Here is a 23,167-nt window from a genome sequence, read left to right as displayed (position 1 = left end):
CTTAATAGCTAATGTGAAAAACTAATCTGTACTAAAACCAGCAGATTACATTCCCACAGACTGCAGAAATGATCTATTGTGCTATAAGGGTTGAAGACAGTGGGTAGGAGAGTAGGGACAATGTAGCCACTCTCATTTTAGAGGGACAATGTAGCCACTCTCGTATTAGAAGAGTGATTCACTGTAACACAACCATAACATTTCAAGTACATTATAGAATTTTCAATTAGATTTCTAAAATTTAAAGTAGAAAAAATTCCAAAATATTTTCCAATCAATATCCAAAAAGTTCAGTCCCCATTCAGAAACAGATAAACAGTATATTTATTAAATGAGTTAAGACAAATAAACTTTACAAATAGACAAATAATAAAAGGCTCAGTGGCTAAAATAGATGGTAAGCATCATTGAAAGAAATCAACACCATCACGGTATCTCAGTTGGCTTACACGTGTAAAAAGAAATTTTCAAAGAGCAATTTCACAGAAATGAAGCCAGTTTTTTTCTTATAAACAAATCACCAATTCTTGGTTCAAAACTGACATCTGTTATGAAAATTACCATATCACATATTTGTAAGATGACAAGGAGTAACTCATCTTCAAAGTGCAAGTAAGTCTATTTACAACCACAAAAAAGGCAATGATGAGGAGAAAAGGATTTTTAAAAAATATACAAAGATTAAAAACATTTGGGATGCAAAATTAAACAATTTTTTGGTTAGAGGATAAAAGAGAAAAAGTGATTGAATTACAGATTTCAACTATACATACTTTATAATGGGATCCAAGATCTTTAACAGCTTGCTTGCATTTTTTTCTACTTACATAATGCTCTGGAAATTTCTGGTAGAAATTACAGTGTCTCAAAGAGAGAAATACACACTAAGCATGTCTTGCTACTACTTCATGGATGTCATAAGACCCGTTTATGGATTAGAGTTGGTGTAGAAAGCCATTGCCTTGAGTTGAAAAATGAATACTGTAAAAGCTCAATACAAATCCTCCAAAGCACATGCACTTCTAAATCTTTTGGTAATTACATTCATATTTAAGCATAACCAAAATAAAAAAGAAAACTGAAAACATTTCCCTTTTCTCTATTCCCTATGCCTTGTAGGCTCTCCAGTTGATAGGGTCAATTTTTAGAGTTGAAAGGGTTCTTCGAGATAGTCCACCACCCTTATTTAGGGTAAATGATTTTCCCAAGATCATGCAGCACATTAATGGCAAAACCAAGACTAGAAACCAGGTCTTGACTCCTAGTCTAATATGCTTTCCAGCATATCATGCTACCTCTTTTTTACAGTATGATTCATTATAAATATCTGATGAATAAATGTACAATTACAAATGCTGACAGAGCCAATGTGTTTCTAAGACTTGCAGAGGATTACTGCAAAGATTTGATGGTGAGAAAAAGATTTCCCCCACCCACCAAAAATATCAAGCACCATCAACTAAATGTTTCTTTGCTGGGTCAGCACTCTCAGTTATAGTAGTAGTCCTCGTAAACTTTATGTCAGCCTGAGGATTGTGTATCTGGTGAAATCTGGGCCCTAACACATGCCAGTTTCTAAAGGGTAAAGACAGAGGCAAAAAAGGGAAGAAGGTAGACAAAGGAAAGAAAAAGAGAGCTAAAGAATCCAATTGGCTTAGAGGTGGGCATTCTAGCATATGGTTAATTATTGCATCTAAATATATCATTTTAGAACCTTTTCATGTAATCTCATTTTATCTAATCTGTTATTTGGCCACTTAAGAATTAAAATAAATGTATCAAAGACAATGGTGGTCATTATTATGTTTTTTACCTGTGAGACTATTTTAGACAAACCAAATTCAATGAAGAGTATGTCAAATGGCAAAATTGTGTTAATTTTCTTAATCTGATTCTATTAGATTACCAGCAAGGAATTAAAGCGGTACTTCATGGGGCTGTTACCATCTTGAAATTTATTCCAATTGTGGTCAAAGAGAATAGAATGATGCACTGTATATGTAGAATTGAGAAAAGAAGCTGAAATGTCTTTTAAAAAAACATTGCCATGAATTTATTTAATAAAAGGGCATATTTATTTATGTTTACAAACAAGTTTCAAAAACAAAAGGAAAACATGTATGCTTCTACTTATTAACCTTTTTCAAAATGCCAACAGCCCTCATGCTGTGTGAAGGTCTCTAAAGATTAGAAAAATCAATACAGTTCACTCACAGTTCACCAAGACATCACTGAACTAACATGTTTAGACAAAAACAAAAAGGACTAAGGTTCTCTTGTAGTTTGATAGTTTGATTTAATTTGATTTGCCTGAAATAACAAAAGCATTTCAAGCATCTTTCATTATGTAGTTGATGTCCTGCATTAAACAATCTACTAAATTCTGAACAAAAGGTTATTAGCAAGTTTTCAAAAATTTTAAAAATTAAACAGTTGCTTCAAAACCATTAAGTAGTAAATGTATTTAAGAAACTAATTAGGACAGATGTCATAACTTCATTTAGAACACCACTGCTCATGTTTTTTTGTTTTGTTTTGTTTTTTCATTTTTTTTAAACAAAGCATTAGTGTTATCTATTTGGCTATTAGTATTAGCAATTTATCTACAATATTTAACAAGGTAAATTGTAGGCAAAAATTTAGTACAGTTTCAATAGAAACACCCCTTTTTTTTTTCCTGAAAATACAGCAGTATTTGAAGGACTAATTTTTCTCTGCATCAGTTATAAGGAAGCTTCCCATCTATGAACAGGAACAAAAAAAGTATCTACAAACCTTGTAAACAGATCTGTATCATTTATAAACATAAATAATCCAAATTATTAACAGCCAACAGCAGAAATTAAAGTATCAATTCAACGATCCAGGGCTCTTTGTCTTGCCCAGTTTTACTCCTCCCTCTCTCCCATCCAGGACTGAGATAAACTAAAGCTCTGCTAATACACTGTTCAGGACCATGCTTGGGTTCTACTGATGATCCACGGGTCACTTACGCTGAGTTACTGTTTATCTGTCAGTTCATTTCTCCCACCCCCCAAAAAGCACCCTCAGTCTGGCAGAAAGCTTTGCTTTTTTTTTTTTAAAAAAATAAATCTACATTCGTACAAGTGTGTCTTCTGTTGAAGTCCAAAGACAAGAATACTAGCTTGTCCATCATAATATGTGAAAAGACCCAGTTTCGATTTGTTTCTTTACAATGCAGCTAGTGTGTTAACATTCAGCTTACAATCAGAGTGATGTTTCCAAACTATGTAGTGGGCTTCCTGGGGATGAAGAGGTAGCAGACTTGTTCATTTCTATTGTAAGGTGAATTCCACTGTCAACAGCATTGTTATTTTTGTTGGGAGAGGGTGGAGGACTGGAGTTACGTTTTGTAGGAGCATCATCTTCAGCATCAGTGTCATCAATAAGGGGGATATGAGGCTCTGAATCTTCTATCCTAAACTCAGGATGTGTCATAAAGTTGTGAATCGAACTTCTTGATTCCGGTTTTTCTAACCCTTCATATAAAGAACTACGAAATGCATTCACCACTCGAATCTGTAAATATCAGAAAACACAGAAAGATGTCAGTACACTATTAACAACTTGAAAATGGTTCATTTATGAGTCTGAATCCACAAACAGCTAGGTATGAGTGAATCATATTTGCATGTAATGCAGTGGAACTTGCAATACACTGTAAAAAAATGAATATTTTAGTAAGACACTACAGAACAACAAAACCACATACTCTAAGAATTAAGAGGTAAATAATTCAAGTAATATTAAGAAAATCTCATTGTCATTGGCTAAAAATTTAATAGCCATTTTATAGGATTTTTTCCCTAAAAGAACAAAAATCAAACAGAAAACAAAACAAAAACTTAACCATACACAAGCTTAGCTGATTTTTTTAAAATTAAAAATAATGCATTTTGAAAACAACTCAAATAAGTTAAACAAATCAAGCACAAAGGGTTACTATTTATCATGCTAGGAATTAGGGTGTCACCGACCATGAAAAAGCCAAGCAAATATAAGCTGAATGCCACAATGAACTCACATCTACCCCACTACTCCCTTAATTAAAAAGAAAAATAAGAACAAAACCCAAATAAATGTCTATAAAATGCCATTAAACAGCTATAAATATTTGAGTATATGCCATTTGTCTATCATTTGTCTATAAAGTGTTAGTGTTTTTCTCTGTAACAGATTAAAACAAATCAATTACTACAGTTATCTGGAAAGAATAGATCAAAAACAAAAACAAATCCTCTGGGATTCTTCTGTGAAAAATTTCCCAAGAAGACACAAAGTGTTAAAAGGTTTCTAGTATTTTCACCCCTAAATAGATAGCTCAACAATTCATCTTCCTTCTCAGTCTGCTGTATAAATGAAAAAGGTTAATGGGCAATGAAACTTAAAAACATCAGTGCACACACTGACATTCAGTGCTATTAATTCAAGCGTCATTCAGATTTAGAAAAAAAAAAAGGACAAAATCCAAGTAGTTGAGCATTTACCACATATCAATTCAAATACAGTGTTTGCTTTTGCTTTGATTCTAATAAATCCTGTTTCGTAATAAAGACATCATTTACTCATTGTTAAGAGAAGTAACACTGACATTCTAGAAAAAAGATGCAGTCACCAAATTCATCTCATAAGATAGCAATAATGAATAAATCAATACATTTCTTCAAATGAACATGTGAATGCATTTAAAAAATGTGATGTAGAGTTTAGGGCCATGAACCCACATCTCGCCTTCAAGTTGTCTTTCCTTATTTACCAAGCCCTATGTGTAAGCTGCGTTAGTCCATATTCACTTAGCCCTTTATATAGAGAGTACAGCATAGTCAACTGAGAAATACAAAAGCAAAATGTCTGGGTGTAAATTCCAGCTCTGCCACTTACTACCTGAGGAACCTCGGTCAAAACAGGTTTCTTCAACTATAAAATGGGAAATAGCAATGGTACTTGCCTTACGGGGTTGTTGTGGGAGATTAAATTCGTTAGCACACTACAAACTAAAAACAGTGTTAGGTCACAAGTATCGAGGCCAGGGCTTCTCGAACTTTAATGTGCATATAAATTAGTTGGGAATCTTGTTAAAATGCAGATTCTGATTCAGCAGGGGCCTGAGGTCCTGCATTTCTAACAACCTCCAAGGTGATGCTGAAGCTGCTGGCCCATGATCCACACTTGGAGCAGCAAGCCATCTACTCTATAAAGTCTTGCAACTTTACCATCTTTCATAATTCTATTCTATTCGATTGCTTGTACTTTAGTTCCTTAATTTGATAGATGAATAGCAGCAAATATTTTTCAATTTCTTTTATTGCTCTTGTTCCCCTTCCCCTTTACTAAGATGTAAAGTGTTCTACATATGGAATGTAAACAATGCTTGCTAAATATAACGTTATAGTAATTCATTCACTGTTTTATTGTGAAGTCTTAAAATTCACATTTTATACATGTGAACATTCAGCAAGTATCCTGACTGTCCTAATAACAAACTGTAGAGCTTAAAATGCAAAAAGATAACTTCTTAAAAAAATCTGTTGGTATCAGCAGCCTGTAGGCACGGAGAAGAATACAAACCAGAGAATCAGCTAGCAAACTTGACGGGTGATGAGAACTGTTCAAGACAACCCTGAAGATGTTGCTTGTTTGATAAAGCTGCTGGTGCTGCAGATACTGAAGATAGAACAACAGTTAAGCTTTCTGTGTATGTGTGTGTTTTCTGTCTTTCTTTGTAATCAGTCTGGGTATAAAAGTGAGCAGTGAAGAATTGGGGGAAATAAATCTACTTTTTAAACATGTTAAATTTGGAAAATATGTAGAGCTCAGAAGAAAGGTATAAACTTAAGTTAGAGATTTGAGTTAGTGAAGCTCTAAGAGGGGCAGAGTGTAAAGGTGAGGGCAACAAGTGTATGTGCACACACAATTACACACATACACCAGTGGCAGGCAAAATCAGATTAAATTCCTTCTTAGCAAAACTTCCAATTCTGCGAAGATTTTTCCTATCTGAAAGAATTTACTGAAACAATATTAGAGATTTTTTTTTCTAACCACTTCATAAATAATAAAACTGAGCAACAGAGAGGATGGGTGGCTGACTTGTTAAGGAACTCCTAATTAGTGCTAAAGAGTCTTAAAACCTAGGTTTCTGGGCTCCCAATTCCAGGTTCCTTGGAAGTCAAGAGAAGACAAAAACATGCAAACATTTACTTTATCACCAACTTCACTTGAATAAAACATTCCATAAGATTAAGATTAATGCTTCCTTTGTCTGACACATCTATTTAAGCCACATGACTAGTTAGTTTCAGCACGTTACTAGGCCAGCTCAGCAATGCTCAAAAGCAATTCAATTTTCAAAGAACAGTTCTTGAGATACATACAATAAAGCTCAGATTAACCAGGAATCATCAAACCAGACTTGTTTTACTTTCTACTTATAAAGAACATAAGAAAGCACTCTTGATCCAAGGCATGGCACTGAGCTGGATTACACCTGCTCTGATCTTTATTACTTTCTGTATGTAAAATTCTCACAGTACAATAACTGTGAGGAAAATAATTTTGTGCACAATACTTTAGGTAGGAAGGAAACTATATTAATACCATAAATAATTCGATTTAAGCAGAAATATAAGTAAACTTAAATACAGGCTTTTGTAAATCCAAGCCTATTTATTTTATCCAGTTTTAAAATTCAATTCCTATTTATTATCTATTTAAACCTACTCTGTGGAGCATACTTACACCCCTCGAAATTATCAGAATTAAGAAAAATTCAGTAATTCTTATGTCAAAAATATTCTGTAAAAGTAAATTATTCAACGGAGAAAAAAACTCCCAAAAATACTGCATAAGCATATATGGTAAACAAAAAAACTGAAGTGATTATCATAATCATGAAGTAATTTTAAGAAACTGAAAATGATTATCAAAGTAAACAATATATGAAATAATAACAAATCAAGATCATGTACCTACAAAACCAATTTTTGTAAATACCATCCTAACTTTTGATAGCAGAAAATAACATTGTTTACTGCCCAAAATATTGTACAGAAGAGAGAGCTCTAAAATACTAATCATAAGCCAATAAATCTTACCTTCTACAACAAATTGCCCACTTCTGAAATTTGTTTTCACTAGTACTTTTCTATGTGCACTAACTGCAATGGCACAGTAAAAGATACTCTGCAACTAGAAACAAAATTCTAGATTTTGTTTTCCAAAGTTGGATACTTGCATATTAAACTATCTCAAAAGGAGACCCACCTGTGTAATGTCTTTATCTATCTGGAACAGGGGTTGGTAAACTTTTTCTGTGAAGTGCCAGACAGTAAAATATTTTAGGTTTTGTGAGTCATACAGTCTGTCACAATTATACAACTCTGCCCTTATAGTGAAAAATCTGCCACAGGTAATACTTAAATGAATGGGCAATGTTGCATTCCAATAACAACTTATTTCCAAAAGTAGGCACCAGGCTAGATTTGGCCCATAAGCTGTAGTTTCCTCCTCCTTCATCTAGAAAACCAGATTTTCTCTCAATTTCTCATTTCCAGAAATGTGTAGTTATTTATTCAGGAAAAAAAAAAAGTCTACTAATGGTAAAAACTGGTGTTAGAATGATATACTTTATAAATAGAAAAAAACTACAGAATGTTTTCTCTAGAGACCTGTAAGATTGAAGATCTGACTAATAATGAAGGGGAAAAGGTCTCTTCAGAGATGTTTGAGTCTAGCATTTGACAAAGTTGAAATCGATTCTTTCTTCTATTTTAGCTAAGCAAGGTCACCCAATAAAGGTTAAAGAAATGTGACACCCACAGGTAGTTTTAAAACTATTCCATATTAGGGCAGAAACACAGTGATAAAATGAAACCTTTCATTAAATATATTAACATAATTCTATATATTGGCTGATGTTCTGTACCACCTAACACAATGCTCCACCAACAAGGTTGAAAGACGTTTATGGTAACAGCAACATAATTACTGCAACTCTTGGTGTATAATGACAACTGTATTAACAAGATCTGATTTAGTCCCTGGATAACTCCAAGAACATAGGACATAGAATGAAGAAGTAACCATCTCAAACCTTGATAAAGCAACAACTACAAACTTTCCTTTGCTACTCTCTTAAGTACACCTTTACTTCCCTGAAGTATCTGCTCCCCTAGCCACATGGGCTCAGAAACTCAAGAGGTTTCATATGAACAATGCATCAGAAAAAAAGAGCCTGGGGTGGATGTGCAGAGGTGTGTGTGTATATGTGTCTGCCTGTCTGTCTTAAGACAGTTTATGATTGCTTTGATATTTAACATAAAGCTTGGAACACATTCAGACTAAGAAATATAAGTATAGTATACCTAAAGTCATCTGATATCCCTCCAAATGAAAAAAACAATTACTTAAAATATTGGTAAATAAAAATGAATAGGATACGCATCACCCATGAGATAAACTTGCCAAAAAAGTGTAATATGAAGCTAACCAGTAGGACTCAATCAGACAAATCTGGAATGTAGAACCCTTCATAAGACAATTCACCTGGATTTTTCAAAAGTCAAAGTCATAAAAAATAAAGGTAAGGAATGAATCCAAGTTGGGGACCAGACTCATAACACACATACTGTCAATAATTATTTTGGATTAAAAAAGTTATAAAGGAAATTTTGGAGGCAACCAGAGAAATCTGAATACTAACTGTCTGTTAGATAATATGGTATCAATGTTAAATTTCTTGGATAATAAAGTATGATTATATATGGGAATTCTTAGGTACATGCTGAAGTATTTAGGGATAAAATGCCGTGGTATCTGCCATTTTCAAATGGCTCAGAAAAAGAGTTATATTAATATACAGATAAAATAGTGTGATAAAATATTAAGTGGTAAATCCAGGTGAAAGATTTTCATGTATTTATTTTTCAACATGTCTGTAGGTTTGAATTTTTCAAATTTAAAATTTTGAGGGAAGGGGGTCTATCAGGATAAAGTCTGAGTTTGGCTCCTTCTTGTGGGGTATAAACAGATGCTTACTTCCATTTCAGCTTTCCTTAGTTTATTACTCTTTCAGTACCAGACTATTATCAATCCCTTAGTTTATTCCTCTTTTAGTACGAGATTATAATCACTGAGGCCTCATTTGGTAAATTCTATCAAGGGTCATCTTGGGAGTCACTTCCTTCAGGCAATTTTTCTTGACTTTCCAGGGTAGACTAAGGACCCTGTTATGACAGGTTGTGTTTTACTACCATGTAGAAATTTCTAACTATTTGTTTTTGTCCTCTACTAGACTGCAGGTTCTAGAGGTTCCAGCATAGTTCTGACATATGGTAGGCCTTCCATAAAGGCTTGTAGAACATTTACCATCTAGGGCTAGGTGGTAAGGAGCTCTAGAGAGAGGGGCATAGTTTGAAATCCATAGATACAGGGAGGAAGAGGCATTTTTACTGTACCAGGTGTAAGGCCAGGCAATTTATGGTTACCATTTTATTCAGGTAGGTAATTTTTAAAAGAAAGAGTTTTAGCTGTCCCTGTATGTAAATTTAATATCTTAATGTTAGAGGGTCACTTGAAACACTTGTGTGCACTTTGCTTTACACCATGCGGCCTCTGCTTATTAGCCATAGACAAGTTATTTAAACTGTAAGGCAGTTTTCATACCTGTAAAACAGGGACAGTTCTTACTGTGCCTGTTTCACCACATTTTTAAAAATATCAAATAAAAATATACTTAAGTAAATAGGGAACAAACAGGCATTAAGTAGAAAGTCTGCACTGTTTTCTCCCTTATTTCATCCTCTCTGCAGCTTCTCAAGGTTCCTCTAGTCCTTTGCTGGCTGGAGACCAAAGGGAGAAGATAGGTCTCTGTCTACTTCAAGGCTAACCTTAGGTATCGCTGTAAATTTTTGGGATGAGGTTGGGTTTACATCTTTAATGCCTCCATATTCGAGAATGCACCATGAATTCTCAGTAATATTTATAGCTTATAAGGCCTTTACAAAGTTTGCTATTTACTAAAAACCTAAAAGAAAATGTTAGTCAATTATTGAAAATTACAACATTTGTTGGTTCAACAATTAATCAATAGTATACTTTCCTACTTCTACTGAAACTTAACAGAACATTTCTTATCTATGATGCAATTTTTAACTAAATTGACTATACAAATGGAAAAAAAACACCCTAAACCATAAATACCACAGGAAGTTTTAAAATTTACAGTGATTTCCCCCGAAACCACCCCACAGCCAAACAACAATAACAACAACAACAAATCAAAGACAAAGTTCAGGTTAAGAAGGCAAGCAACTGGCTATACAGACTGAAAACTTGTCTTCAGGCTACTAACTTACTTTCCAAATTGGACAAAAGTCAAAATGCTAAGTTTATTCTTAGCTTTGAAAATGCAATTTCCTGGTTCTGTTAGATGAGTTTCAAATCACATGCTTTTAGGAACCATGCAGTATAAACATGTTTAAAGGCATATACTCAAAAATTTATAGTAGTTTCACAAGTTCTAAGCTACAATTTTATTCCCCATATTAACTATCAGTTAGCACAGAGACAAGCTCACAGATTGCATCTAATCTTTGGTTGCAATTGTTCCACCTGTTGTCTAGCCCTCTAAGAAATAAAACAACAATGACAACACTTTGAGGTCTCAATCCACTTTACGAAAAGAAAGCTTTATGAAAAAGCCTGAACAATGAATTCAAACATTAAGGAGAAAATGAGAAACGTTAGGTGTGTGAAGTAGGAAATGTTAATTTCATGCACTTAGGAACACACACTCACACCCCACAGTAGTAGAAGCAGTAGAAGAGGAAAACACTACATGTGTAGGGGTAGAAATATTTGTTACATCATGATGCTGGCTGGCGATGGAGGGTTGCCGCCTTAGAGCCCCCTGAATGGAACTTCCACTCTGGAAAGCATTCACTACATCCATCTGCAAGGAATCAGAGATTGTGACAGCTTGCTCAGCAAGAGAGAGAGAGAACAAGAGAAAGGACCATTCCATCTATCAACATATAAAAAGAAAAAGGCACTTTTAACAAAGCTTATAGGCAAGAATAGCATTTTGAGATGAAGTGGGGGGTGGGGGAGCTAGGAAAAAAGGAGCTTAGGGGCATATAGACACATTCTTTCATAATCAGTTAAAAGTCTCACTCATTCCAGGCACCAGGATTACTTTTCAAGAGAATACAATTTGTGGGTTGGGAAGGCTAGAGAGGAAGTTTAAGAAGTACACTCGAATCTCCTCCCCAGGTCAAAAAGCCCTGGCTCCCATCATCTCTCCTACCTCTCTACCAGGCCCATACCTGTGTTTGGATTCTGTTCAGACCTCTAAACCACAAGATTTGGCCACGCCGCAACTCCCTTTCAGCGTGATCAATCTCTTCAACATCCTCCGCTAATTCCTCCTCAGGTATTTCTTCCTTTTGTGTTCCATGACCAGCTTCTTTGAGGAATTTTAAACGGCTAGTTGGAATTGTTGAAATAAGCTACAACACAGGGGAATGAACTTAGAAATAAATCATATCAAGTAAAGGTAAGCTGATCAACTGTAATACTAAAGGTACTAAAAATAGTCAGAGTATTCGACTATCTTTACCAACGAAGTAATGGGATCCTGTTGATTAGTCTTTCTCTCCCAGAGCAAAACACATTCTTCTCTTAGCTACACAAAAGATTTGAGTTTGAAGGGTAAAAAGTTTTCCTAAATGGAAATTAACCTGATTACATTTTTCACATTTTCATCAGGACATTCAAGACAGTACATTTTAAAACCATGGTCTGATATATGTATTTACTTAAAGTTCTATTTATTTTGAATACAATGAAAATGGCAGCTGGTCTTACTAGATGCAAAACATGTTTACATTTCATTAATGCTGTCAGAGTTCAATGAGAAAAAATGTACAAAAATTTTAAAAAATCATCAAGGTTACACTGAAAATAGTTTTGTTGATTAAGTATTTTTTAAAAACGCAACAGTTTAAAATTAGATTAGTATTGATTGATGATACCAAACAAAAACAGATGCCCCAGAAAACACAAAGGATACAAGAAACACCAATACACATGTATTAGCTTATGTGTTAACATCCATTCTTTAAGGCAGCAGTTGAGTTTGTCAGGGAGAAACAAGCATGTAGTCAGCTATAGAATTCTGCTTGGAGAACTTCTAGTACACCCACTTCATTTCACCAAGGTGAAATAGGCTTCAAGGCACATAAAGTGACTTGTTCATGGAGTGACTAGGAACCTAGGTCTCCTGACCACCAAAGGCAGTGCTTGTTCTACCATGGTACACTTAGTATGGGTCCTACTTAAAAGATGATCTCTATTAATGAGGTATTCAAAATGGATAAGAAACCTCCGAACCTAGAAACATAATTAAGAAAAAGAAGAGATAAAAAGATGTAAAGATTGAGCTAAATTTATGGAAACCCTGAAAGTCTGGCTTCACTGATTTGCAGAATGACAATAAATTAGCTTATGCAAATTATATGCCATAAAATATATTAACCTTCATTTATGAAAACGTTAGTATAGATTTTCTATAACTTAGTTTTATAGTAATGGGCTTAAAATGCATAAATCATTATCACTTACATTTAAAAAATAATGACATGCATTTGCAAGTAAGCTGCCTATAGTAAATATGAGGTATATCTCTTATTTCAGGCACTTTATTTTATACATACACTGTTAAAGCTATTCAATTCAAATCTAAAACATCATTTTGTGACCCCTTTTTCCAGGTAACATTATTTTTATAAAAACACTCTCTAAGGTCAGTTTTTCTTATGCTGCATATTAGATTAAATTACAGAACAAAATGACGAAGTACGTATACGTATTCCTTACTTTTTTTTTGAGACGAAGTCTCGCTCTTCTCCCCTAGGCTGGAGTGCAATGGCGCGATCTCAGCTCACTGCAACCTCCGCCTCCTGGGTTCAAGCGATTCTCCTGCCTCAGCCTCCCGAGTAGCTGGGATTACAGGCACCTGCCACCATGCCCGGCTAATTTTTGTATTTTTAGTAGAGATGGGGTTTCACCATGCTGGCCAGGCTGTTACCGAACTCCTTACCTCAGGTGATCCGCCCACCTCGGCCTCCCAAAGTGCTGGGATTACAGGCGTGAGCCACCGCGCCCGGCCATGTATTTTCTACATTTTTGTTAAAAATTTTTTTCTGAAAATGTAAAAATAGGTTATAGAGTAAAAGATACAGATATTAGCATCCTAACCAGTTATAAATACATCATTTTTAACAACTGCTACAAAACTTTTCTAAAAAACAAGTAAAAAAAAACCACATAAAAAGTTAGGATAGTATTTTATAGTACAGGCATAATCATAATGAACAAGTGACATACTGGAACTATATACAACATTAAAAAAAATTATCTTTGAATTCCCTCTCTTTACTCACCATGTTAACGATTTAGAATCAAGTAATGAAACTGTTAAAGAAAATACACACTAAAAATTTTTTAAAAAAAAAAAATCACTTTAGGTTTAAGCAAAAACTAATGAGACTTTTACCTGGCCCCAGAGTAACGTTCCCATTCCTAGGAATATTGACCATAGCCACTGTTCTATCGAAAGTTCTGAACAACTGAAAGGTTTTCCACCAAACTGCACAATTATTATCTGGAGGAATAATCAAGAGTAAATTTACTTAAATCTTAAATTTAAAAATTCATATACTTTAAAAAATATCAAATTTATGTCCTCTAAAATAAGGTGAACAACCACTATTCTGATGAAGTGTATTATATTAGTCACAACTGAAAATAAGACAACTGAAACAGACCTTTCCTCTTTCCTCTCCAGGGAAAGGGTTCCCTCTTACAAAAAAAGACAACTGAAATAAAGTAAAATCTTGCCCAATGTTTTTAATGCTTGCGTATTTCATGTTTAAATTATGCTTACTAAAAAGTAAAATTCTTATGACGAAGAAGAATAACTTTATGTTTCCAATATAACCCCAAGCAACTACATTCCCCTGTATTTAGTACAATTCTTCAAATAATTTATGTCTTTCTCAAAATATAGTACTCTTTTGTAGAAAAGACTGTATGTTACTGGAAAAATATACAATATTTAAAAAGTTCCACATAGCTGTTTATTTCTAGTTAACATTTAGACCTATTAAGATAAATACAAACAGACTGTAAGAGAAGAAAGGCAACTTGCAAAGTTCTATGAAATATGGGCTAATTCAGGTGAGGTGATCTCAGATTTGCTCTCCTTTATGAAAAGAGTGAGGCCTGATGATGAACATAAATTCATAATACAGTGCTTATGCTTTGCTTGTTATCTAAAAAGCCTAAAATAGTGTGCATGGAAATATTAAGAATTAACTGGGGTTGGGTGTGACAACTCATACCTGTAATTCTAACACTTTTGGAGGCTGAGGTGAGAGGATCGCTTGAGCCCAGGAGTTCAAGACCAGCCTAGGCAACACAGCAAGACCCCATCTTAATCAAAAAATAAATACTTTTTAAAAACGAATCAAATAACAATATTCATCCTCCTGTGAATCTGAAAGGGCTCTCTCTGATATGGCAGTTAAGTAGTTCTCAAATATTAAAATCAAAAATAATTTTGGAAGTTAATATTTTAAAACTTCAAAGTTACAATTCCTTTCTTTTTAGCTCTACTTCATTCAAATTCAAGTGATTTTTACTTCTCGGTTCCACTATTTTTTAAGTTAATCTGTACAGTTCTACAGATAGATTTCTAACTGCTTTGTTAGTAGCCCAATTAGATAATAACTGATTTGACAATCAGGTCTGGATTTTAGTAGAGATATAAAACTGAAGTAATTTTCTTTTATAAATCAAGAAAATAATGAGCATGAAAAGAGTTCAATATTTATTTGCACAAGTGATCTTAATTATTTTTAAATTTAAACTTGATCTTTTTTTGGTATAATGTGGGATGTAAAAAGAATACTAAAATGCTGGGGAAACAATTAATGTGATTGGCTGACTTTGTTTCCTAAGAAATAGTATCTTTCACTTTATAGTTGGAAGAAATAAAACCGTTTGCCTAGTTGGTTGTGGCATTTACTTCTAAGAACAAGAGATTCAGTTCTCATATTAACATATACCTTAAATCACCAGATCCTATAGATGTCACCAAGGCAATAGTTCCACACATGTTCCACACAAGTGATTGCTAGAACAAGCTGTTTACCTAATGTCTCCCATATAACAGGCAAATTTGAAACTATCTTTTCCAATTACCCACCTGTACCACAAAAGTTCCTAAAACAATTGTGCAGAAGATGGCATTGTTAAAGATTCCTTCAAATACATTTCTTTCACCATGAATTTTCCGGGCATTTATTTCGTTGAAAAGTTGCATCAGCACAAAGGTATTAAAAACAATAGTATAATGTTCTGAAGGAGGTGCATGCAAAGGAGCATTTCTTCCACTATCAATGTCAAAAAACTTTTCTCCTGAAAGAACGAAAAATGACTATTTTGTAATTATCATACCAAGTAAGATTTCAAGGAAGAATACGAAGTAAAACTTAGCTAGACTTTTTATTTTATCTGAAATGGCAGCATGGAAGGAGCTGGAAGAAACCTGGGATTATCTAGTACAACTCTCTTATTTTATAGACAAGGAAACAGAAGCTCCCAAAACTATGGTGACGATCTCAGGATCACATATCTAAATCAGTGGAGAGCCAGGATAAGACATCAGGACCTTTATTCTCCCCCTACTATCTATCTTATTGTCTCCCCAAATTTACTCAGCACTCACTGATACAGAAGAAGAAATTAAAGATAAACGGGAAGTCAGGAATAGAACTTAGGCTCTTGAAAATTTATAACATTATAACATCTTGGATGATTAGCTTGGAAAAGAAACAATTAACTGAAGCTTTATTTATTAGACACTGAATTCTTACCAGCAAATAAGAGTGTAAAGACTACTACAAGTTGATAGAATGCATGACCCAAAATATTCTTCATCATTGTACGTGAGATGAGAGGCTTATTTCTACCATAAGGTTTCCGAAGCAAGAGAGACTCAGTGGGTGGTTCCGTTGCCAGAGCCAGGGAAGCGAGCGTATCCATTATGAGGTTTACCCACAGCATCTGCACAGCCTTAAGCGGTGAGTCCTAGAAAAGATATGTTTCCTAATAGACATTCACAACTACTCAGGGCACTCAGCAACTCTCAGGAAGCCTTTAGGGTTTAAAAACTTGAGAAACAGAACAGGATTATATTTTTATATTAACTAACCTAAAACATTAAGCTTCAGCTTAATGTATTTTTAAAAAGGCATTTTATGTACTTTTATTTAAAGGAAACAAGTTTTAATAGACAAATCACCTACTTGAGTAATACAGGCGCCCGTAAAAGCAACAATCACTGCTACTACATTAACAGTAAGTTGGAACTGAAGGAATTTTGAGATGCTGTCATACACATTTCGTCCCCACATAACTGCTTTAACAATGCTTGTAAAGTTGTCATCTGTGAGAATAATATCGGACGCTTCTTTAGCTACATCAGTTCCAGCAATACCCTGTTAAAAAAATTTTGTGAATTAGACTAAATGTTTTAACTTTCAAATAGTCAAAAAATACACAATTAATAAACAAAAGTTGACAACTATACCTAATAAATATTGACTTAAATTTACATTAAAAGAAGGTAACAGAGTTATTCTAAGATATTACTAGGAAAGACATTCTGGTTTAGCAGAAATCAAACAAAGAATGAAGTATTAAAAATAAGGTTCAAGTTGGGCTAAAAATGGAGGAATGAACAAAGACATTACCCAAGTTCCTTCCAAAAGCCACACAAAAAGGTATATATTAATAAAAAGCAAACAAACTCTATGAAGACAAAGTTAGAGGAAAAGGAGATTCTACCAAAAAAAAAAAAAAAAACCAAAAAACACTGAAAGCAGACAGCCAAATGCTAAGTAACTCAGCAGACACAAGAAAGCTGAATCGTAATCCACGGGTAGAGAAAGTAGAAGTAGCCCCCTTTCCCCCCGATCACAGAACCCTCCTGCACAGCTTCGGACTTGGTAGATTTACATGACACTGGAAGTAGGGGTGAAGGTAGCAATAAAAAAAGGAAGATCTTTTGAAAGTCTACTGAAGACGCATTTAGAACCTTCAAACTAGTAACAATGTTATCAACAAGAGAATGGGGCAATTAATAAAATGAGTGAACAACTATATTAACATAAATGATCTCACAAACATAATGCTGAATAAAGAAGATGAACTCAACACATAATGTATGATTCTTCTGTACGAAGTTCAAAAACAGGCAAAAGGAATAATCTTCAGGATACTGGTTATCTTTGCAGAGAGATAAGGCAGTAATTAGAAGGGAGTAGGATTCGCTAAAAAATTATCAAAAAGCTAAACCTCATGAACCCTGCTACGGGCTGAAAGTATTCCCCAAATTCATGTGTTGGAAATGTAATCTTCAATCAGCAAAGTGCAGACATGGAAACTCAGAGGTGATATCATGACGAAGGCTCTGACTTCATGTATGGATTAATGCCATTATCTTGGGAGTGGTTTCATTATCAAGAGTGAATTCATTATAAAGGTGAGTTTTACCCCCTCTTGCTTTAGTGCTCACCTGCAATGTTCTCTTGCCCTTCTCCCATGACATGATGCAGCATGAAGGCCCTCACCAGATGCTGGCACCCTGGTTCTTGGATTTACTCACCTCCAGAACCTCAAGTCAAAGACACTTTTATTGTTCATGAAATACTAAGTCTTAGATACTCTGTTATCACAATACAAAATGGACTAAGACAAACCTTTTCTCAAGAAGCAGCTGGAGGAGATGACTCCACCAGATAAGGGAGTAAACCAAAGATGATGATGCAACTGAATTCGTGAAGTACATGATCCAACACAAATGAGAGATAAAGAAAATCCTCAGGTATGGAGACCAAGAAGACAGCTGTGCAGCAAGGCCAGCAAACAGCAAGTGTAGATTAAAGCACATTGAAAGATGTTAAGAGACGTTATCCCTTAGAAACTAAAACTGGTAAGAATGCTAAAGGTCTCCGATATATGGAACAGATAATTTGGGGATGAATTAGAGTTAAGTACATAGAAAAACTAAGCCAAAACAATTCAAACAAACCAAATAAAAATTAAAAGAAAGTAAAAAAGACAACAAATTATAGGGAACATAAAAAGCTGTGTAAGGAAGGAAAAGTAATTACAGTAGACCACATAGATCAGGTTGAAACAGCATTTACAGTCACAGTAAGGACTGAATGTTGATCGAACCTAAATTATGATATAACTCTGCTGGCAGATGATGGGATAGGTAGTAAGCATGAAGGTATACGGGGTGAATGTGGTCTATGTGCCTGTAAAAGCACAAAGTCCTCATCTTCATTAATGAAAGTCAGTAGTTAAAGCCTTATATTAAAACAATCAAAAAGCACCAGAATCATGTGATTTAGAGATATAAAGGTACATAACTAAGGAACAGAAGCAGCTAAAACTGTTTTCCTTCAGGAGCCAAAAATTTGGTATGTGGTAGGGGACTTGGTATTAAGTCTTACAGAACTACCTGACCTTTTAAATGCTATGCATACATTGTTTTGATAAACAAGAAGTTCAGATGAAACCTTTCTCAAAATACTCAATGAAGAAACAATCTTATTTTAGAATCTTAGTCTCCAGCTCCCATTGTGACTATTTTACTTTTAATGTCCCACTTATTTTTTTTTTTTTTGAGACAGAGTCTCACTCTGTTGTCCAGGCTGGAGTGCAGTGGCGCCATCTCGGCTCACTGCAAGCTCCGCCTTCCGGGTTCATGCCACTCTCTCGCCTCAGTCTCCCAAGTAGCTGAGATTACAGGCGCACACCACCACACCCACTATTTTGTATTTTTAGTAGAGACAGGGTTTTACCATGTTGGCCAGACTGGTCTCAAACTTCCAACCTCAAGAGATCCACCCACCTTGGCCTCCCAAAGTGCTGGGATTACAGGCATGAACCACCACACCTGGCCAATGTCCCACATATTTAACACACTTAAACTCAATGGGATTTCTTGATTCTCATCATACCTATATTATACAAATGCAAATCTCACCATTCCCATGCTCAAAATCCTTAAAATTTCTAAAAGTAACTCTATGGTGTTAATTAGCATTCAGATAAAATCTAGTTCTATGATGAAACAAGTCTGGAAAACTTTCAATCACAAAAGGTTAAAGTGCTTTTAAAAAATGAGCTTCTAGGAGTTATATGATATCGCATAGTATGTCTCTAAACTTACTTCATCAGAAGTAGGCTTGTCAAATGTTCATCTACAGGATAAGAGAAAAAAATCCTTATCTTGGCATTCAAGGCCTTTTTAATGTGGCACCCTGTGAATTCTTCTAGCTTCGTATCTCATTACAGTACCACAACCTCTTCTAGTTAGACTGAACAACTTGTACATAATTCGCTGATGAATGAGGGCCTCTTGGTTCCTCTCCTTCCCTCAGCTAAACTGGCATCTCTTCCAGAAAACCTTTTCCAGTCTTAACAGGCAGAGTCAAGGACTTCTTCCTGAAAAACTTGTCACTATCCTGTGATTATTTCCATGTGCTGTGAATTTTTAGGAAACAGCAACTCTTCACTTCTAATGTTTCTGGACTGGAATACTGAACAGTCTCTTAATATTTGGAGTCCCGCATTAATCCAAATAAAGTTTAAAATAAAAGTATTTTAATTACTTTAGGTTTTACTACCATAGATGTATTTGATTATCGGATTACACCATGACATTCAGTCCTTGATGATAGCAATACACGGTTAACTAATTTTTGGCAAGAATAATATGTGACAAGGATTCTCTCCTTTGACCAAAACTTGCTATGCAGGTAATTGTTATACTGTATTATTTAGGGAATATAAGAAAAAGTCTGTACATGTTCACTACAGACGCAACCATCCAAATTTTTGTTCTGAATATTTTCTATCTACAGTTGGTTGATTCTGCAGATGCATAATCCATGAATAAAAAGGGCCAAATGGACAAGCAGAACATACACTTTATCTACAGATCAACAAATCAAGAACGTATGCCCCAAAATGCTATACCTGCCTGAAAAATAAGAGATACATTTAGAAAGAAATTATCAACAGCGATTTCTTTAACTAAAAAAACCTCTAAGACAAGACGTTTATCTTTAAGTTTTAACTGAACAAATGCAAAACCAAAGTAAATTCAAGCTTAAACAAGAGTAGTTTCAAGTCCAAGCTACCAAGCACTTATAGTTTCTCTATGTTTTTGAACTAAATTTATTTATTTGAGACAGAGCTTTGCTCTGTCACCTAGGCTGGAGTGCAGTGGTGTCATCTTGGCTCACGGCAGCCTGTGCCTCCTGGGTTCAAGTGATTCTCATGCCTCAGCCTTTTAAGCATCTGGGATTACAGGCATGACCACCACACCCAGTGAATTTTTTTTTTTTTTTTTTTTTAGTAGAGATGGAGTTTTGCCATGTTGGCCAGGCTGTTCTTGAACTCCTGACCGCCTCAGCCTCCCAAAGTGTTGGGATTACAGGCATGAGCCATCATGGCCAGTCTGTTTTTGAACTAAATTCAGACTTTTCACGTTATCATTAAAAAAAAAAAAAAAAAAAAAGTGGTAAAACTGGGCCTAAAACCGTAAAGAGCTTAAAAAACACTAACCAACCAGCCAGTGTATTGTGTTTTTGTTTGATTACATTTACCTGTATTTACTTAAAGCCCATTGTCCTTACATTCAAGTTTTGGGAAGAAAGCTTTTTTTATTTTAAAATTCATTTTACATAAATGCCTTTCTGGTCAGCTGTCAGAATGTAAATAGCAATAAAAATCCTGCTAAATGCTCAAGAGCAGCAGTGAGTGATCCTATGTTCCTAAAGGGAACGAGCCTGTTTGCCTAGAGCAAAACTAAGAGCACTTAATTATTCCATAGACCTCTTCAGCTATGCTTCACATGTCTTCAGAAGCTCCTACCAATGCAGCTGCCAACTATTTAAATTTGGGATGGGGTAGGGTGGGGGATCTTTGGATTCACTGCTTTTGATTGAGGAAAATTTACCCATAATTTCCTTTCCCCATCTCTCTCACTCCTGTTGAAAGGCTGCCACCATGGTAGATCTTCTAAATTTCTATTTTAGCAGCAAAATATCAGGGGGACAAATTATGCAAATAAACATTTGTACACAAAAACAATCTCTCATCTGAAAACCTTAGGGCCAGATTGTGATTCAGAATTCAGTCTCTCATAGTTTGGAAAGATAATGAGACACATAACCTTGTATCTCAATTTTCCCAAAAGAGCTTAGCACCCCATAAAAACCACATTAAAATCTCTACAATGGCTATGAATATTCACACTAAGTAGGACAAATAACAGCCTCACATCAGTTCAGAACAAATTTTGCAATCAAATGAGTCTGCTGCAAAATTTAGGTTAAAAATTTCAGTTTCCTGATAGTTCTGGATTTGAGAATTGTGATTATGAACCAGTATTTTCCAAAAATAAAATGAAACTCAAAGAAAATAAAATACTTAAATTGAGGACTCTGGGGAAAACAAGTAGGTAGGCTTTTTTCAGTCAAAAAAGATTATATATAAAATGATGGTATTCAATTACTTTTTAAATAACTGAAGAGTAATTGAGTAGATGAATGGAAAAGTCTCAATTATATTTTTAATTTAAATACAACTGTTCTAAGCCTGTGTCCTGCGTAAAAGGGTTGTTAAAGGTTCAGGTAAGATGACAGACATTAAAAAATTAACAGAATACAAAGTCAACATATAATATTATTAAATTGTTCAAAAGAAACAATCTAGTCAGATTTCATGACATCAAATAAAGCTAATGCATAAACTAATTAGACTTATAAACCAATTTAGGCTTATTAATTATCCCTCAAACTAATCTTGAGGGACAGTGTTTAAAATCCATAGTAATTCAGTCAACAAACAAACAAACAAACCAGTCCGTAAATTACGTTTGGATATTTAAATGAGTAAATTCTTACCATTGCAAATCCAACATCTGCTTTCTTTAGTGCTGGGCCATCATTTGTACCATCACCAGTTACGGCTACAACCTGGCGTTGGTCTGAGACAGTGCTGTCAATTATACCTTAAATACAAGTAAATATTTGTGTTATAAAAACATTACTCTTTAATAAGATGATTCTGAAGAATATCCTGACTATTCGGTTTTATAGACTCAAGGTTAAAAATAAATAATTAAACAAACATAGAAATGGAAATCGCTTAGATGTTGGGTGAGAACCTACTTCAGAAACTAAGGGCATATTCAGAGCAATATCCTGTCTTAAACACTTCAGATAATCACTTAGGAACACAATTTACCTAAGATATCAAAGGAAATGTATTTAGATTTTATTAAAACATGATATCCATTACTCATTCGAATATTTAGTACCTATTACTATTTTAGGAAGCAGAACACATTTCTGTATTAAGAAATTCTGACATAATTGAAAAATCTACTTACCTTTAACCAGTGTATGCTTATCAGTAGGAGATGATCTTGCAAGTACTCGAAGCTTTGGCCAAATCTTGTCTATCCTCTCTTGCTCAATCTATAAATGTTTTATCAAAGTTAAAATATGCCCAAACATAGTTTCTTAAATCCTAATGAGCTATCTGGCATATTTATCAGTAGCTCTCAAAGTGTGTGGTCCACAGAACACCACCATCAGAAACTCCTGGGAACTTGTTAGAAACATGAATTCTTGGGCATGGACCCAGATCTACCTTAGCGAATACTGTGGGGCAGGCCCAGCAGTCTGTGTTTTAATAATTTTGCTAGGTGACTCTGATGCATACTCAGGTTTAAAAGCCATTGTTTTTTATCATTATAAGACCAAATTTAAACCCCCCCCCCGCCTATGAAAATAGAACTTCCTTAATTGAGCATAAGAAGTTCAGAGAGTTTGGGGTCCCCTAAAATATGCTCCATATCAGCCTTTCCAACCCATCTCCCATTACTCCCTTATACATACTGTACTTCTGAAATTGGCCTAGATTCATCGCCACTACTTTCATATAGCATTCATAGCAAGAAATGTTTACTTCCTTTAGGACCAATTTATTACTT

The 23,167-nt window shown here is 34.7% G+C and overlaps 1 protein-coding gene and 1 long non-coding RNA gene across 12 annotated transcripts in view; one reads left to right on the top strand and one right to left on the bottom strand.

Annotated features, from left to right (window-relative positions):
• The window catches only part of LOC105483758 (uncharacterized), an 80,287-nt gene extending 69,408 nt beyond the window's left edge, over positions 1-10,879 (top strand). For all 5 annotated transcript variants that reach the window (XR_011608992.1, XR_011608990.1, XR_011608991.1 and 2 more), the window contains one exon: positions 5,560-10,879. This is a non-coding gene — a long non-coding RNA (uncharacterized lncRNA). The remainder of the gene's footprint in view (positions 1-5,559) is intronic.
• The window catches only part of LOC105483759 (ATPase plasma membrane Ca2+ transporting 1), a 117,901-nt gene continuing 95,034 nt past the window's right edge, over positions 301-23,167 (bottom strand). For 3 of the 7 annotated variants that reach the window (XM_071071322.1, XM_071071323.1, XM_011744736.3), the window contains exons 14-21: positions 22,562-22,649; positions 22,074-22,180; positions 16,392-16,583; positions 15,960-16,173; positions 15,290-15,501; positions 13,577-13,684; positions 11,346-11,528; positions 301-3,540 (exon numbers count right to left, since the gene is read on the bottom strand). In XM_071071322.1, coding sequence (XP_070927423.1) covers positions 3,229-3,540; positions 11,346-11,528; positions 13,577-13,684; positions 15,290-15,501; positions 15,960-16,173; positions 16,392-16,583; positions 22,074-22,180; positions 22,562-22,649 — 1,416 coding nt within the window. In that variant the 3' untranslated portion in view covers positions 301-3,228. Of the gene's footprint in view, positions 3,541-10,820; positions 10,973-11,345; positions 11,529-13,576; positions 13,685-15,289; positions 15,502-15,959; positions 16,174-16,391; positions 16,584-22,073; positions 22,181-22,561; positions 22,650-23,167 lie in introns of all 7 variants that reach the window. The other 4 variants (XM_071071324.1, XM_024793367.2, XM_011744735.3 and 1 more) reach the window with 2 other exon arrangements.

The sequence above is a fragment of the Macaca nemestrina genome, chromosome 10, assembly GCF_043159975.1.
Source record: "Macaca nemestrina isolate mMacNem1 chromosome 10, mMacNem.hap1, whole genome shotgun sequence".
In the NCBI taxonomy this organism is placed as follows: Eukaryota; Metazoa; Chordata; class Mammalia; order Primates; family Cercopithecidae; genus Macaca; species Macaca nemestrina.
This window is presented reverse-complemented; position numbering and strand designations above follow the sequence as displayed.